The following is a 15,859-nucleotide window of genomic DNA, read 5'->3' as shown; positions in this document are numbered from 1 at the left end:
ATAAATAATTATTATTAGTAGTATTTTTAAATAACTTATTAGCATTTTGGATCACTTAGTAAAAATGATTTTGAAAAAGGAACCTAAAGCTTTCTCTCATGAGTAAAAAAGAGTTTAATATGGTTGTGCAAATTGAGACAATAACATCGCCCTCCTCTTAATGAATATAAATATAATATTTTAAAAGGATATACGCTCTCAATTTAATGGGCACGGAAATTGACCAAATAATTTTGTTGACTCAAGAAAAGTTAAGCGTTTTACAAGAAAACTCACTTAAGAACTATGTAAATGGTAAAAAAAAAGGAAATGAAATAAACTCAACATGAAAAGTGTGTGGCGATAAAAATGATTTGTATGACCCTTAAAGTTGGCAATGTTTTCATACAGAAACCGTTAGAGCGGCCAGTTCACAATCACAATTCCAGCACTGGCGATAAGTTCACAGACACAAAGCAATTAATATTTAATACCGCCCTTACGGCAGATCAGCGTCGAACGGAGCAATGTGCATGTGCAACAAACAAACGAGTGCAACTGCCACTGCTAATTGCACCCATTCACACAACAAGCGACAACAAAGGCGGTCCGAAGTGGCCTCTAACAACAAGAACGACAACGACAACGACAACAACAACAACAACGATAGCAAGCAGCCAGAGTCGAAGAGTCGTCGCCTTGACGGCACGGAAACGGAAGCGTTAGTTGCAAGGATATGTTACACTAGTGCACAATAGCCCACCCATTCCATTCTCCCATTCACCATTCGCAGCATACACAATTCACAATTTCCCATTTGCACGCCGCACGTCCCTTAACCTCTGTGTGCACAGCAATTATGTGCCATTGAAGTTTCATTGTCAGTCCTGCAGATTGCATATGGAGAATGCGTCCGGATCCGTCTCAGTCTCTGCCAGACATATGAACGTTGTCCGTTTCCGACGTAATTGTTATGCCAATTTTTAACGGTGCCGCCTGCTTGCCAAATTAAATGAAAATCAAATAAAGCCCAGGACCCAAATACATAAATGTGGTTAAATTTGCAGCGTTAAATGTTAACAGTCGATTTTGCAACTCAAACACACATCCATAAAAATATCAACGCGTATTTGCGTGCCCGAGTCCTATGCCACAGCCACAGCCACCAATCCCTATCCTTATCCCATATCTACGGGCGATGTCGTTTGGTTTAGACTTATGAGCTTGGGGGGCAAATTGACAATTTCTCTGAAATTGCACAAATACTTACGGGCCTGTGCTCCACTTTTTTATGGCAAATTACACAGCCTCATATGAGTATCTATGAGCGAGAGTGTGAGTGTGTGTGTGTGAGTGTGTGTGAGTGTGTGTGTGCGTTTATATGTCGTAATATAATAAAAACGTTTGGCAGAGGGTTTTATGATTGGTTTTGAGCCAAACTCGAAAAAGGGGCAAAGCAAAAAAAAAAAAAAAAGAAGAAAAAGACAGCAACACAAAATAAATAAAATATAAACTGCGTTATGTTTATGCGCCAAAGAAAAACCCATCAGACATCATCAGACCGCGTATAATTAAACATTAGATGGCTGTAATAAAATTGAAATCATTGCAGATTATTGCCATACATTTTCATGATAATGAGGAAACTGCTTATCTTCAGCTTGAGAGTTTCCGTGGCCAAAATTTATACTCATAACTTTGAGAATAATCTGTATTTGACATTACACTTCGCATTTTATTGTTTTTGCAGTTAGCTGACGTTTGAAATTAACTTGTTTATGCAAAACAAACTTGGCCTTACGCAACCAAATGTGAATGACCCTTGTTCAAAGCGTCGGCAAACTTATAAAGCAATTAAAAAGTTGGTTTTTTTTTTCTCAAAAGTGTCGTGATTATGACAACATTTTGCTTGGGTCTATGAAAAAAGTTGCGGCACAGAGTAAAGTTTTAGTAGCAGGTGCGAAAAGACTGTCTAACAACATTAGAGCAACATATACTCAAGATCATGGTGCTTGTGCTTGCAGTAATGGTAATCATAATGGCAATGGTAGTGAGTGCCTAAAAGTATGCTTAATTTTGTGCAACTTTAGTGCCTTTAAGTTGCACACAGCAACAGCAGCAGCAGCGGCAGCCGAGGCAGCAACAGGGATACAACATTTTTGGAGCAACTGCGCCGGACGCAAACTTGGAGGCGAACTTTTTTTTTTCACTTGAAGTGGTACCTTCTCTAACAGCCTAAGCTGCTAGGCAAATAAAATAAAAAAGACGCACACATACACACGCACTTACACACACACACACACACACACACTTATACACACATCAAATGCGCACTGAAAGCAAGTCCAAAGTGGTTCGAGAGACTGGCAAACAAAATGGCAGCTGCCTTGTCGAGGCGTTGCCGTTTATTTGCGTTTATAATGTGTGAGCTATTAAAATTTTAGAGGCTCTCCCCGACTGTCCGTCCGCACGTGCGCCTGTCTGACACTTCCAAGTAAAGCGTATTTACATATATATTTCTGAGCTGCACTCTCTTTGGATTTTCATTCTTTCATCTGTGTTTTGTTGTTGTTGTTGTTGTTGTTTTTTACTTTCGCACAGCATTAAATGAAAATTAGCTGATTTCTTTTAAGCAGATGCGGGTCGCTTAAAGCTCCCAAACAGCTGCAGCCCAGCGATGTAAACATCTTTTAAGTGAAATCGCGCCATATTTGCACTTTGTGGAAATGTTTGTTACGCAACGCATATAAATTCATATTTGTGTGCAGTGGGCAGAAATTAACATAAAACGAACGCGAAACGTGGCATTTTATTTACGTCGCCGTTTTGTGTTAATACCCTGTGAAAAGGTGTCGGTTAAGCGGTTCGTCTTTGACTAAATTGTAATTATGTAACAATGAAGTCAATAAAGTCAATAAAAGAAACCTCCATGAGAAATTTAATATCAATCTGTTGAGTAAATTAGCATGCCGTGCTTGGGTTAACTGGATTAAGCCAATTTTGTATATTTTCACAACAAATTTGCTTATTATAAATAATTGGATTTAAAATACTGTGTACATTTTGGTTTTTAATTCTATAAAATTGTGGAGAATTTTGTACAGAGCATTGCGCAGTCTGTTGAAAAGCGCTTTCAATTTTTCTTATTTGCTTTTGCATTTGAGCCGGATTCTGCAGCAGCTTATTTTTTATGCATATTTTATTATTTTGCCATTGCATGCGTAATTTTATTTGCCACCGCCGCGCTATTTTTTTCAGTGTTGTTGTTGCTGTCACCAGTAGTCGGTTGCTATGCTCACATTTCGTGGCAGGTACTATGAGTAGAAGTTTTATGGGCATTGCTGCGCTTTTTTTTAAGGTAGTAAAAAATTTATGCACGCTACAAAGTGGCACTCGTTGTGGTTGTCCTGCTAGTTGTCCTGCCGCCACTGTGGCTGCACCTGCGGTTATTTGTGCTTTTGCCGTTGCTGTTTTGTTGTCACGCTACCTTGGACAGGGCCAGCACAGCAGGCAACATGCCAAATTAAGTGCTCTCAGCTCCTGCCAGAATACGTTTGCGTGAATGTGGCGGCAGTGAGAGACGGAGAGGTCAATGGGCGGCGCCTTATGAATGTCGGCGCCAGAACGTTGTTTAAGCTGTCATGTACATTTTAATTTTCACATGTTATGACATGTTTGCAACGGCACTTTGAAGTTGCCACACGACACACCAAAATTACTTTAATTGAGCTCATATGTGTGCAATTCAAAATTCATTTTAAGTCTCTGCGCTGCACTTAAATGAAATGTAAAGTTTTTCCAAATTCCGGCCAAGGTCAAAAACAGCTAACATCATTTTCAATTTAAAAATTGTTTTTTTGTTATATCTAAAGATCGAATTAATAAATATGTGTTCAAAAAAGAGATTATCTTGAAAATGTATTTGTTGTTTGTTCATTATTTCACATTTTGTGTACAATTTACATAGAACTTGAAGTCAGTGGCGGTTTTAGCAGCAGCTTAGTTTACGTTTGGGTTGCAATAGAAATATACAGCTGGCAGTAGTTTTCCGTGATGGTTTCACAGTGTCTGCAGAGCCAATAAGCCTCTACTGTTTCTCTACTGTGGTCGTCTCAAGTTGTCGCTGTTGGTTGTCTTTGGTTTGGTTTGGTTTGGCTTGGTTTGGTTTGGTTGTCTTTCCCAACGGCTGTACACTCCCAGCCAAATTGTTTGACGCAGCTGTTGATAAGTTTTTAATTAAGTTTAAGAGTATTAGCAGGCACTTTAGCTGGTTGTGCGACTCGAAAATCTATAAAAGCCACAAGAAGTGAGCGTTACTTAAGCGCTCTTCCACCGAAATGAGAAAGGCGCCAAATTAAGTGCTTAAATTAGAGGCGTTGGAGGTTTCCGTCATCACCGCCCCCAGTGCAGATTTGAAATAAAAAGTAAATTAAGTACAGCCACAAAATGTGAGGACAAAGTCGTGCCACGTGTCGCTGTTGCGCCTTCAACATTTTATTATGCATTACGCATACGCCGGGTATAAGCAAAAAGCGTTGACTATTAACGCCTAATAAAAAATAAAAATGAAAAAGAAAATGAAGAAAATTACTTATGCCTTTTTGTGTGAAATATCAATTTGGTGCGAATGTCTATTGATTTGCCGAGCCCAAATAAAATTGCAATTATTTTCAATGACAGCAGAATGGAAGACGTGCCAATGCATAGCACATAGATACCAAGATATAAAATAAAATAAAATGAAATAAAATAAATGTTTATTTATTAGAGAGAAAAGTTTTACTTGCCTCGTGTGACATTTTGCTAGCTGAGTGAAAGGTACAAATCTCTACGATTTGCCGATGGCTTTACTCGACATCCGCCTCATTCAGTTGCCATTAAATAACACAGCATACAAGACATCTCTAAGATATACACAGATGCTCACACACACACACACACACACACACGTAAACAGATGGAGGCAAGTTCAATTGCCGGTTGCTCTTGACTGTCAAATCATTTTGTGATAAGGATAAAACACACATGAGCATACAAGCACACACGCTCGCACTCATACATCCAACCACGCATACTTCTGTGTCCAAGTCCTATATATGTATTTCTGTGTGAATTCGTCTGCTTCATAACTGACAAATGAAAATGTCAAAAATGTTTGTAAACTGCTGTCAAGGCAACCAAATGAGAAATGTCTTGTATTTCTACCATCTACAAATTAAATTAGAATTTGTTTGCGCAATTCTAAAATGTCCTGTATGTGTATTGCGAATCGAATTTGCCTTTACCATAACTGCCAGCAAAACTTGTGCATTTTCCTATTTTCAATAAAGTGCTTTGCGAATTTCTGCAAGTTTAAAGCGCTCTGCTTGAGTCCGCTTATGAACTGTAATTACGGATCATATATTGATAGTCAATTGACTCGTTAGCTGCAATCTCTTATTTTATTAAAATCCTTTTCAATTTATGTACTAATTCTTTTGGCAAATTGTTTCTGTCGTCTGTATTTTTAATTTTATTTATTCGAAAAATACTTACCAACATTTATACATATGCACAAAATATAGTAATATTTTGTTATCTATGGCATACAAACAAAAGTTAAGTCGTTTAAATCTTTACACAAAATTAAGAGCATTCAATGTTCTTTTCACCAGTTAAATAACAAGCTGGTGTGATTTTACAAGTACTCCTCCGATTACAATTGTTCCTAAATGGTTTCGTGTAATTACTATAGATGTGCGTGCGGGCAACACTCTGATATACAATAATATCTCATTAATTATACAGTTCATGAATATCTTACAACGTTGGCAACAATAAATAAACCAAACCACGTTTACCTGTTTAGCTGAATGAGAATCTCAGCCACAATTTCAAGCTTAGCGCTAAGCATTTGGCTAAAAGACCATGCCAGCTGCGTTATAGACAAGAAATGGCCAAGATTAATGTCATGTTATTAATAACGCCGAAAATTCAGGTTCCGTTCAGGTGGTAGTCGAGAATAACACTGAGCGGCCCCGGCTGCCATGGCAAAAGCAAATCAAGTCAATTTGTTAGACAACACAATGATGGCATAGCCAAGTATCCATTACGCATTTGCATTGGCGCCAGCCGGTTCGCATCACACAAGTAAAATGCGAGTTTGTCAGTCAGTCAGCCAGTCAGTCAGTCAGTCAGTTAGTCAGTTAGTTAGTTAGGAAGAAGCTAATGAAGCGCGCAGCTTGCTGGAATCTTTGTCTGGTCTCGTTTTTTCACCGGATCGAATTAAACAATTGCTGCGTTCCCTTAGAGAGACGCTTTTTTGCGACCAATTCATTTTGGCGTCTTCGGGCTGTATTTTGGGCCGCTTGCACTTTGCTCAGTTTCAGGGTAATTTATGTGTTATTTACCCAAAGTGGGTATACAGTGCAATATGTTGCATGATTTATAGCTGCCATCTTCCGTCGATTGTCTGGGCTTCCTTTTACTTATTTACATTTTGGTTTGCTTTGCCGCTTGCCTGTCATTTCCTTTGTCCTTTGTCTTGTAGCATTTTAATGCCAATTGATTAATTTGGACAAATATTAATGTCAGCCTAGTGTTGTCGTCCTGCCAAGGACAAGATAATTTAATGGCCAGTCCCCAGCTGTGTACACATAGCAAATACCGTATTTGAAATCATTTAATGACCAAGTAATGAGCACAATCAGAAATAATAAACCCAGACAATACAGATGTGTATCTTTTATCCTCTTCAGCATTAACCAAAACACCAAGTGCAATTATATGGAGCAAATTACGTGGCATTGGTTATTTTTCCAGCTGCGATTGCATTTGCATTTGCATATTGACGTAGGAATAAACCAAAAAAATCGCATTGTTCATGTTTTCCATTTCATTTTTAAGTTGGAATTGATCCGCCATAAAAATACGCGGCCAGAATAACCGAAAGGAAAGCACATTTATGAACCAGTGTTGGCGTTGATATATATGACATCTGAATGAAAAAGTTATTAAAAATAAATCACCTGCTCGTATATTTATCGTAATTTACTGCGCTTGTGTTCAATTTAAAATTGAATAACACAGAAATATTTTGAAAATAAAATCGGCGAATTTTATGTTATGTTTAGATAAACAGTGTTATATATTAGTTATCAGGCATTGGACTCCAATCAACTATAATTAGGGTATTTTTATGTATCCGCAAGCTATAATTTATGCCAATCTGGTTGAAATTTGTATTAATTAATTTTCGGTGAAGCTCTCTATTATATATTATATCTCGATTAAAATCGATTTTAAATAATCAATTAAGAAATAATTGTTTGCCAAAAACTGTGATATAAATTTATTGGTTTATGCTAGTTTTTAAAGCAATATTAAAAAAAAGTAATTCGTGACTAATCACTTATTTTCTCTTCTTGCATTTCTTTTTGCAGCGGTTAAAGGCAAAGCCAGCAGCAAGCAATATACCAACGAAAGCAAAAACAACAGCAAACAACAAAAATCTGTACACGTGTCGCATACACAATGCCAAATATGCGGCAAGGGAGCGACGCAAGCAGCAGAAACAGCGACAGCAACAGCAACAGCAACAACAACAAATGAATTGCGTTATAATTTCATTAAGGACCAAAACCTTTTCAGCCAACGACGAGAACAACGTGAAGGGGCTAGCAAAGAAAGAAAGACAGCAAGCAGGCGAGGAGTAGGCCCAAAGTAGAATCCAGTCGAGTCGGGTTGAGTAAAGTTGAGTAAAAGCCGCAAGGACCCAGGAGGCGACAATAACAAAAGCATTGCCTACTTACAAGCGCTGCCAAGCAAAAATCAAGCGACTGGCATTTTTATGAAATTAATACAAAGTACGACGACGACGACGACGAGGACGACGACAACGCCCGAAGCGGAGGGCGGTGAGGGGGAGTAGAGCATCAGCAATGACAGCAACGACGTGGACACAATGATGAGCACTCGCTATCGCATTCGCACTCGCTCTCGCACTGTGGATAATAATGGCCGCCCAGCAGTGGGCGTGGCAGCACTTTTATTGCCTGACACTCGAGTAGGCAAAAGGACGACGTGATTCGGAGCCAATTCGAGAAACTGACGCTGTTGCTAAAGCTAAAGCTGGTCGAGATCAGGCTTTATATATGACGGGAGACTACCGCCTCGCTAGATGTCGCTAATGATATTTGCGTGACGCGGAAGTGGAGCTCTAAAAACGTCACCTTCATTTACTAATTTGACATGCAAACGTGACCAAGTGTCGCACAAGCTTTAAAAATAAGACAAAATCAAGAGACAGACAGAGAAACAGAGAGAGAGAGAGAGAGAGTGAGAGACACCCAACACTGAGATAGATACAACAGGAAATATTACAACACAATGCCACGTCTATTAAAATTGCTGCTGCCACTTGTGCTGCTGCTGCAGTGCATCCTCGCATGCCCACCCGAGGTGTGTGTGTGCAAATGGAAGGGCGGCAAGCAGACAGTCGAATGCGGCGGACAGCAGCTCTCCAGTCTGCCGGAGGGCATGGATCCGGGCACACAGGTGCTCAACTTTAGCGGCAATGGACTGCAAGTGCTGCAGAGCGAGCGTTTCCTCCGCATGGATCTGCTCAATCTGCAGAAGATCTATTTGTCGCGCAATCAACTCATACGCATTCACGAGAAGGCCTTTCGTGGACTGACCAATCTCGTTGAGCTCGATCTCAGCGAGAATGCGCTGCAGCATGTACCAAGCGAGACGTTCCAGGACTATAGCTCACTGATGCGCCTCACCCTCAGCGGGAATCCCATACGTGAGCTGAAGACATCGGCCTTCAGGCATTTATCCTTTTTGACCACTTTGGAGCTGTCCAACTGCCAGGTGGAGCGCATCGAGAATGAGGCTTTTGTCGGCATGGACAATCTGGAGTGGCTGCGTCTCGATGGCAACCGCATTGCCTTTATCCAAGGAGCTCACATACTGCCAAAGTCCTTGCACGGCATTAGTTTGCACAGCAATCGCTGGAATTGCGACTGTCGTCTGCTGGATGTCTACAGCTGGCTGGTTAGCCACAATACGCCCCTGGCCGAGGAGCCCAAGTGCATGGAGCCGTCCCGGCTGAAGGGTCAGGTGATTAAGGGACTTCAGCGCCAGCAGCTTGCCTGTCTGCCCGAGGTCAGTCCACAGTCGAGCTATACGGAGGTCAGCGAGGGTCGAAATATGTCCATCACGTGTTTGGTTCGTGCCATACCGGAACCGAAGGTCCTCTGGCTGTTCAATGGCCAGGTGATGAGCAACGATAGTCTGATGGATAATCTACATATGTACTACTACATTGACGAGAGCGGCGGCAGTGGAGCCGAGGAGAAGCGCAGTGAAATATTCATCTATAATGTGGGCGCCGAGGATAATGGAACCTTTTCGTGTGTGGGCCAAAACATTGCAGGCACCACATTTAGCAATTATACGCTGCGTGTGATTATCAAGGAGCCGCCGGTGGTGAATGAGGTGTCCTTTCCACGCGACTACATGAACTACATTGTGGCCAGCAGCGCCGGTGGTGGGATTATCTTTGCCGTCCTCCTCTGCACCATTGTGGTCAAGTGCAAAAGGACCAGCAATAACAATGAGCCCGCCAAGCGTAAGAAATGTGACCAAGTCACGAGCATTGCGGGTGCCAGTGACTCGACAAATGGCAGCAGTCAGGACAACGGTATGATGAAGTGCGCCTCGATACTCAACGACGGCAATGACAGCTTGAATGGCGGATCAGGATTGCTGCTCGGCGATAATCTGACGCCCACCAAGGCGGGCAATGGAGCGGCGGGTGGCAGCGTTGGCGTCGGTAGCGCTGGCGGTCTCCTCCTCGGCGGCCAGATGAAACAGAATCTGCTGCTGTACGCTACGCCAACGCCACAGCAGCAACATCAGCAGCAGCAACAATTGCAGCTGAATGTGAATATGATGAATGCTGCTGCAGCTGCAGCAGCTGCTGCCGGTTCCCCGCCGATGCTGCTGAGCAATGGCTTGGCTGCTGCGTACTGCTCGCCACCAGCATCTCTACGTAATTACGCTGAAAAGAATCCGGATTTGGTTAACGATGCGGAAAGCGTCAAACACAAACTGAAGACGGCCGTCTCGCTGGACGGCGCTGCGGACTATGAGACAGCCAGCGATTGTGGTCAGTATGATGGATGCTATCAGCTGACTGCGGCCACGCCACACAGCATGCTCGGCATGGGCTCGCGGTTTGCGGCTGCAATGACCACACTGCCGCGTGGCATGCATCTCAAGTCGGTGCTGACCTCAGCAGCAGCAGCGGCGGCAGCAGCAGGAGCACCATCGCCGCATCAGGTGGATGTGCATTTGAATCCGGTTTGCTTTTTGGGACAGGATGGCTACGCTTACGACTACAGCAGTGCACATCTGGTGCAGCAGGTGGCAGCAGCAGCAGCGCCGCAGCAGCACCAGCAGCAACAGAATTTTTACCGCACGCTGCCACACAATCGTGCCCACAAGCAGCACCAACAGCAACAATTGCAGCAGCAGCAGCAGCAGCCACATCATCAACAGCAGCAGCAACAGCAGCAGCAGCAGCTACAGAATGCCAGTCTGCGTTATAGCCTCGAGGCGGAGTTTGTGCAACGGGCGCCCCCGGTCGGCTATGAGAAGTATCAGTTGCCGAATGTACGCTTCACAGCCGAGGGTTACCCACAGCAACATCAACAGCAACAGCAGCAGCAACAGAAACAGTTGCAGCTGCAACAACAATTTCCCTCGCCGCCCGAGGGTTACAAGAGCAGCGATCTCGCACTGCCAACGTTCCAACAGTGGCCCAGCTGTCTGCCTGGCTATCATGCGCAGCCACTGCGCTACGGCATCAGTCAATCGCCAACGCAAGCAATGGCATCCGCAGCAGCGGCTGCTGTAGCAACACCTGCACCCACGCTGGACGAGAGCAGCAGCCACGCAACCATACCCGAGCTGGATGAGAGCGAGACTTCGCCCAGTGGCTCAAATGCCGCCATGGCGGAGGGTGAGAAGCAGGCGGGGTCGTCGGAGACGGAGTCAGCGGATACAGCCAAGCTGAAGCAGCTGAATGGTCCGCTTGCGGACAGTCCGGATGAGGGTTATGTGGGCGATGGCCAGGAGACGAGCGACATTTGACAGCGCGGTGGCGCCGACGGCCAGGATGCTGCCTTAGATGACTCAGTGGCTCTGTAAACAGGTCCACTGATGACACACATACTCGAACATAAATAGATTTAGTTTGTCGCTGTATCCGTATCCGTATCCTTTTGTTGCAGTTGCCAAACAACAAGCAAGCTGAAGTAAACACAACCAAAACAAAACTTAGTTAAACAGTGCAAGAAATGCCCAAAATTCTTAGCGCGCCGAATTTAGAATGCCCTTGCAGCAAATACTCTACTAAGGAAGAGAGAGCATTAAGCAGCAGGAGTTAATAGGCATTATTTTCACTGTATTAAATTATATGTTTATTAAGTTGATGGTAATTTAATTTATATTGGAAGAAAATATGACTTTAAATAAGATATTATTTCGCACTAACAAAGCAATTTCTATACAAATCAATACAATTCTTATTTAGTATATATAATTTATGAGAAGCATAATTAATATTAACATATTTTTAGTCAAATTATTTTTATATAATTCTTTCTTTTTTCTTATCAAAAATTAGGACAGGCTTTCATCAGCTCAAAAGAAAAACTTGCTGGCTTCGAAATGGAAATGGAAATCGAATGAAATTGCATGTTTTGTAACCCCTCTGTCACAACAAAATATTTGTGCCGGCAAACTTTTTGATAAAGTTGCCTGACCCACTGCAAGGGTATAAAGAAAAAATGAAATAAGGGCTGAGGCAGCCCAACCTAATAAAGCCGAAAAACAAAGACGCGACGATAAACAAAGGGCTCCTGGCCATGGCTCTGACTTCAGCTTTGCCAGTTGTTATTGTGTTGTGTTTTTTTGCAGTTGTTAGGAGAGACTCCTTCATCTTGTCCTTCTTCATCATCGCTGGCCGTGCAGTCGGGCCTATGCGTGCCTCGAGTGGCAAGCTGGCAGCATTTTATTTCCGTTGATGTAATTGAAAAAGTTTTTCATTTAATATAAACTTTTCAGCGTCTTGCTCGGCCTCTCAAGCCATAAAAAAGGGCCACACAAAAATGTTGTAGAAGAAAGCAGCACAGCAAAAGAAATGCCAGCCCTATGCCTACTATTGTCTGAGTGTTCTGTTCTGTATATGCGAATGTGTGTGTCTCCTTCACTCTCTCTCTGTGTATGTGTGTGTGTGTGTCTGTGTGTGCTTGTGGGCTTGTTTGCTTACCGATTGAGTTGCTTTCGGTGGCGTTGTTAGCTGACAATTGACTCGCCTGTGCCCACATGCCACACACCCGAAGCACCAGTGCCACAGCAAAGGCAACTTTGCTGCTCTCCAGACTCAAGTGCCTCATGTGTTGTTGCCATGACGACACCTGCTCGCTGACACAAAGGATTTCGACCTGTTCCAAAGTAGGAATGGGCTCAAGTGGCGCCTACGCGAAGCTGTTGAGTCTTAGCTGAAACAGGAGTGCTGTAGTGTTCCGGCCAAATTGCGAGTGGCATTAAGGGTTTCCTTTTGTATTGTACTCTAGTTTATGAAATTTTAATTTGGGCCATAGCAGCACCAAGTTGCATTTAAATAATTTATTGTATTTGTTTTCGACCAAAGTGAAGACTTTGACACAATTTTCAGCTGTTGTTGTTGTTGTTTTTTTTTTTATTGACAGAATTTTGAGGCAGAAAAGAGGCAAATTTTCTTGTGTAAAGATGCACTCCTATATCAATTTGACGTGGAGCTCTCACACAAATAGCACAGGTGTTTCCGGGTAACAAAACAGTAGATATCGTAAATAAGTAGTCGTAACATAAAATTCAAATTTAAGGACAAAAAATCTGCTTAATTTTAAACAAATAACATAAAGTTTAAGCAATGTATGTAAATGTAGTTATAACAATGTGTTGAAAATGGCAAAGGCAATGGTTCACGAATAATATTTGGTACAACTTTAAATCAATATTCCAATCATCTTACAAATATTTCTCATTCAAATTGTTTACCAAAATGTTCGTCTTTTCAACAATTATTTTTATTACCTCACATCAAATATGTTCGAATTATTAAGTTAATAAGTACATTTCAGTGGTTGATCGAAAGCATGGATTCCGTAGAAAAATTATAATTTCGATTCTTATGTCTGAAAAGTGTTCATATCAATGGTGGAAATTTTATACAAGCCACTGCAATTATTTATTTTTTTCAAAATAGGTTTCAGAATAGTAAAATATGGAAAAATTCTTTTAAAGATTCCACATTTATATGTATTTTTTTTTACAGAATAACTCAAAATTGTTTTCACTGCTGCTGTTTCAATGCTTTAAAAATTTTCTGTGTAAATATCATAATTCAAGAATGAAACTTGAAACGATGAAGGTGAAAAGTTGAGCGAAAGAATGGCAAATTTCAATTGTTGTAAAAACTAAAACAAGTATATAGAAATAAAAGGAAAAATTTGAAACTGCATACAACAGTTTAGAATGCAGAAGCAATCATGTAAGCACACTACTGAATATTGTAAATGGAATAATTATAGTAAATCATTAGCTGTAACATTGTACACAGATACACATTTACCCTTGCTTATCTAGCAAATTATTTAGTTTTAATTTCACCAAGTGAGTTAGTTGGCAAAATGCACCGAAAATGAAAATGATTACCGAAAAGCAAAAAGCAAAAAGCAGAAACAAAACATAAACAAAGAAAAAATTTTAGCATACCAAATGAGAAACTGAATCTAATATACAAACAAAAACAAATATTCAACAAGGAATATGCTAGCAGGCATATGCAAAATACATTTTAAAAATACACACATAATTTACAAAAAACTATTTTAGCTGTATAAATAAAAATTACACATTAAGTTAGCATTACGTAATGAAAAGCGTTTATGAATAAATAAATATTAAACGTCACTAACGGCAACAAAACATTTAAGCAACAATGAGCATTAATAATTGAGAGAGAACACATTGAAAAAAAAAAAAAAAACAAAAATACATGACAGTAAGCTAAAAAATTAATTTCTAAGAAAATTAAATAATTAAAATAAAAAAACACAAAGCATACTGTAAAAAGCATAAAATAAAATGAAACCAAATAAAAACCCATTAAACTGAAGAATTTAATAAAAATTAATAAATGCGTTTTTAATTAAAAAAGGGGAAATATGCAGATGAGTAAAACTTCGAAAAAAAATGCAATGGGACATGGCAATGCAAATGCACTGTCAAGTTGGTAAACAGAAAATGAAAAGAATCATTGAAGTGTTTGGAGAAGCGCAGCCGCAAATAATGGTTTAAGGAAATCATCAGAGAATAACAAAAAAAAAACCAAAACCGTTTTTTTCTCAGTTTTCTGACCAACCCTCTTGTAAACTTTTAAATTCATTTTTTTCCACATTAGTTTAACAAAAAAGGTTCTTCAGAATTTTCAAGAAGATGGGCTCATAACAAACCTCTATCGAACTGCAATCAATTATTATGGGGTCATCTATGAGCCAAAAAAAAATTCTATTCACAGAGTTAGCGAAAACATTGTTTAAAATGTAAGACGGATTGTTTAATACATTCAATTTTTTTATATTATTTATTTTTTTGTTCATGGTGAGACGAGAAATCGGGGGATTGACTGAAATACTTTCATGCTAAGTAAAACCTTAGAAGTAACTCTTCAAAAACATTGTGAGAAAAATGTAAAAATTGAAATAAACGATTTGAAATCATAAGTGGACAAATAAATTGATAGAGGCTATCAGAAAACATCGTTAGTATCAATAAAACTATTGAGGAAGCATACTAGATATACACTTGCCCAGATAAGGTTCACATATTACGCATACGCAGCGTACGCCAAAAAGTGCATTTGCAAGCAAGGCCGTGGCACTGACTGGAACTGGAATTACTTGCCTCAAAGCAAAGTAGCAAAAGGCTGAGAGTGTCGAGGCTGACGCATTATCCGTTTCACTGCGCAATAATCCCATTAAACGGCACTCGTGCAGGGGTTGAGGGCTGAGAAAGCAATGGGCAGAGCTCAACTGGGTCAGTTAATACAGCTCGACCTGGCCGACATTTGTGAGCAAAGAGCTGCGTAATACAAGCAGCAGCAGCAGCAGCTGCATCAGCAGCAGCACCAGAAACGACAAACTTGAATTAAATTCCAATTAAGTTGGGGAGTTTCCAACGTCAACACCATCACATTCTACTGCACGAGTGCCAAAATTTATTGAGGTATACACAAGCCCGGGCTTTAAAAACAAGAAAAATATGGCCAGATCAAGTGTGTGAGTGAAGTGGGTGGAGCTGCGATGACAGCAAAAAAGCGAGAAAAACAAAAAAAAAAAAAAAATGAAACCAAAAAACAAAACGAAATGAAGAGCAAAGAAATAAGAACCGCAGAGAGCTAAGCCGAGCCGAGCGTAACCAAAAGCCAAAGCCTGCGAGGAATTGTGGCGACGGCATCAAAATCAAAGACAAACCGAAAGTTACCAGAAACCAAAGGCAAAAGGCAAAAGCGCGCATAATTAATGTAGGCATAAAAACAAGTGACTTGTAAATATTACCAAGGCAATGCTGTGGCTGAGAGTTTCGCTTGCCTGTGCGTGTATGTGGCTAAGGCTACTTGCAAAGTGGCAACTGCGAGCATCGAAAATGAGAACGAGAATGCGAATGCGAATGAGAACGAGAACGAGACTGTAGCAGAGGCTGAGACTAAGGCTGTCAGGGCATTGTCTAAGTTTCACTTTGCTAATAAAGCGCCCAAGTGGGCGAGTTGTGCCACTTAAAAGCG

The 15,859-nt window shown here is 40.8% G+C and overlaps 1 protein-coding gene and 1 non-coding gene across 3 annotated transcripts in view; both read left to right on the top strand.

Moving 5' to 3' along the window:
- Positions 1-7,423, top strand: part of LOC6561543 — a 41,271-nt gene extending 33,848 nt beyond the window's left edge. For both annotated transcript variants that reach the window (XR_006246606.1, XR_006246607.1), the window contains exon 4: positions 7,401-7,423. This is a non-coding gene — a transcript (uncharacterized LOC6561543). The remainder of the gene's footprint in view (positions 1-7,400) is intronic.
- A 2-nt stretch (positions 7,424-7,425) lies between these two features.
- On the top strand, positions 7,426-11,564 carry LOC122322351. The gene has a single exon (XM_043214571.1). The coding sequence runs from the start codon at positions 8,347-8,349 to the stop codon at positions 11,116-11,118; it is 2,772 nt and encodes a 923-aa protein (XP_043070506.1). The 5' UTR covers positions 7,426-8,346; the 3' UTR covers positions 11,119-11,564.
- The last annotated feature ends 4,295 nt before the right edge of the window (positions 11,565-15,859 follow it).

The sequence above is a fragment of the Drosophila grimshawi genome, unplaced genomic scaffold (genome assembly GCF_018153295.1).
Source record: "Drosophila grimshawi isolate 15287-2541.00 unplaced genomic scaffold, ASM1815329v1 contig_1377, whole genome shotgun sequence".
NCBI lineage: Eukaryota > Metazoa > Arthropoda > Insecta > Diptera > Drosophilidae > Drosophila > Drosophila grimshawi.
The sequence above is the reverse complement of the archived record's forward strand: the minus strand, read 5'-3'. Positions and strand labels throughout refer to the sequence as shown.

Bases quoted from the DNA above. Each gene is read 5' to 3' on its own strand.
- LOC122322351 (XM_043214571.1), top strand. From the start codon at position 8,347: ATGCCACGTCTATTAAAATTGCTGCTGCCACTTGTGCTGCTGCTGCAG.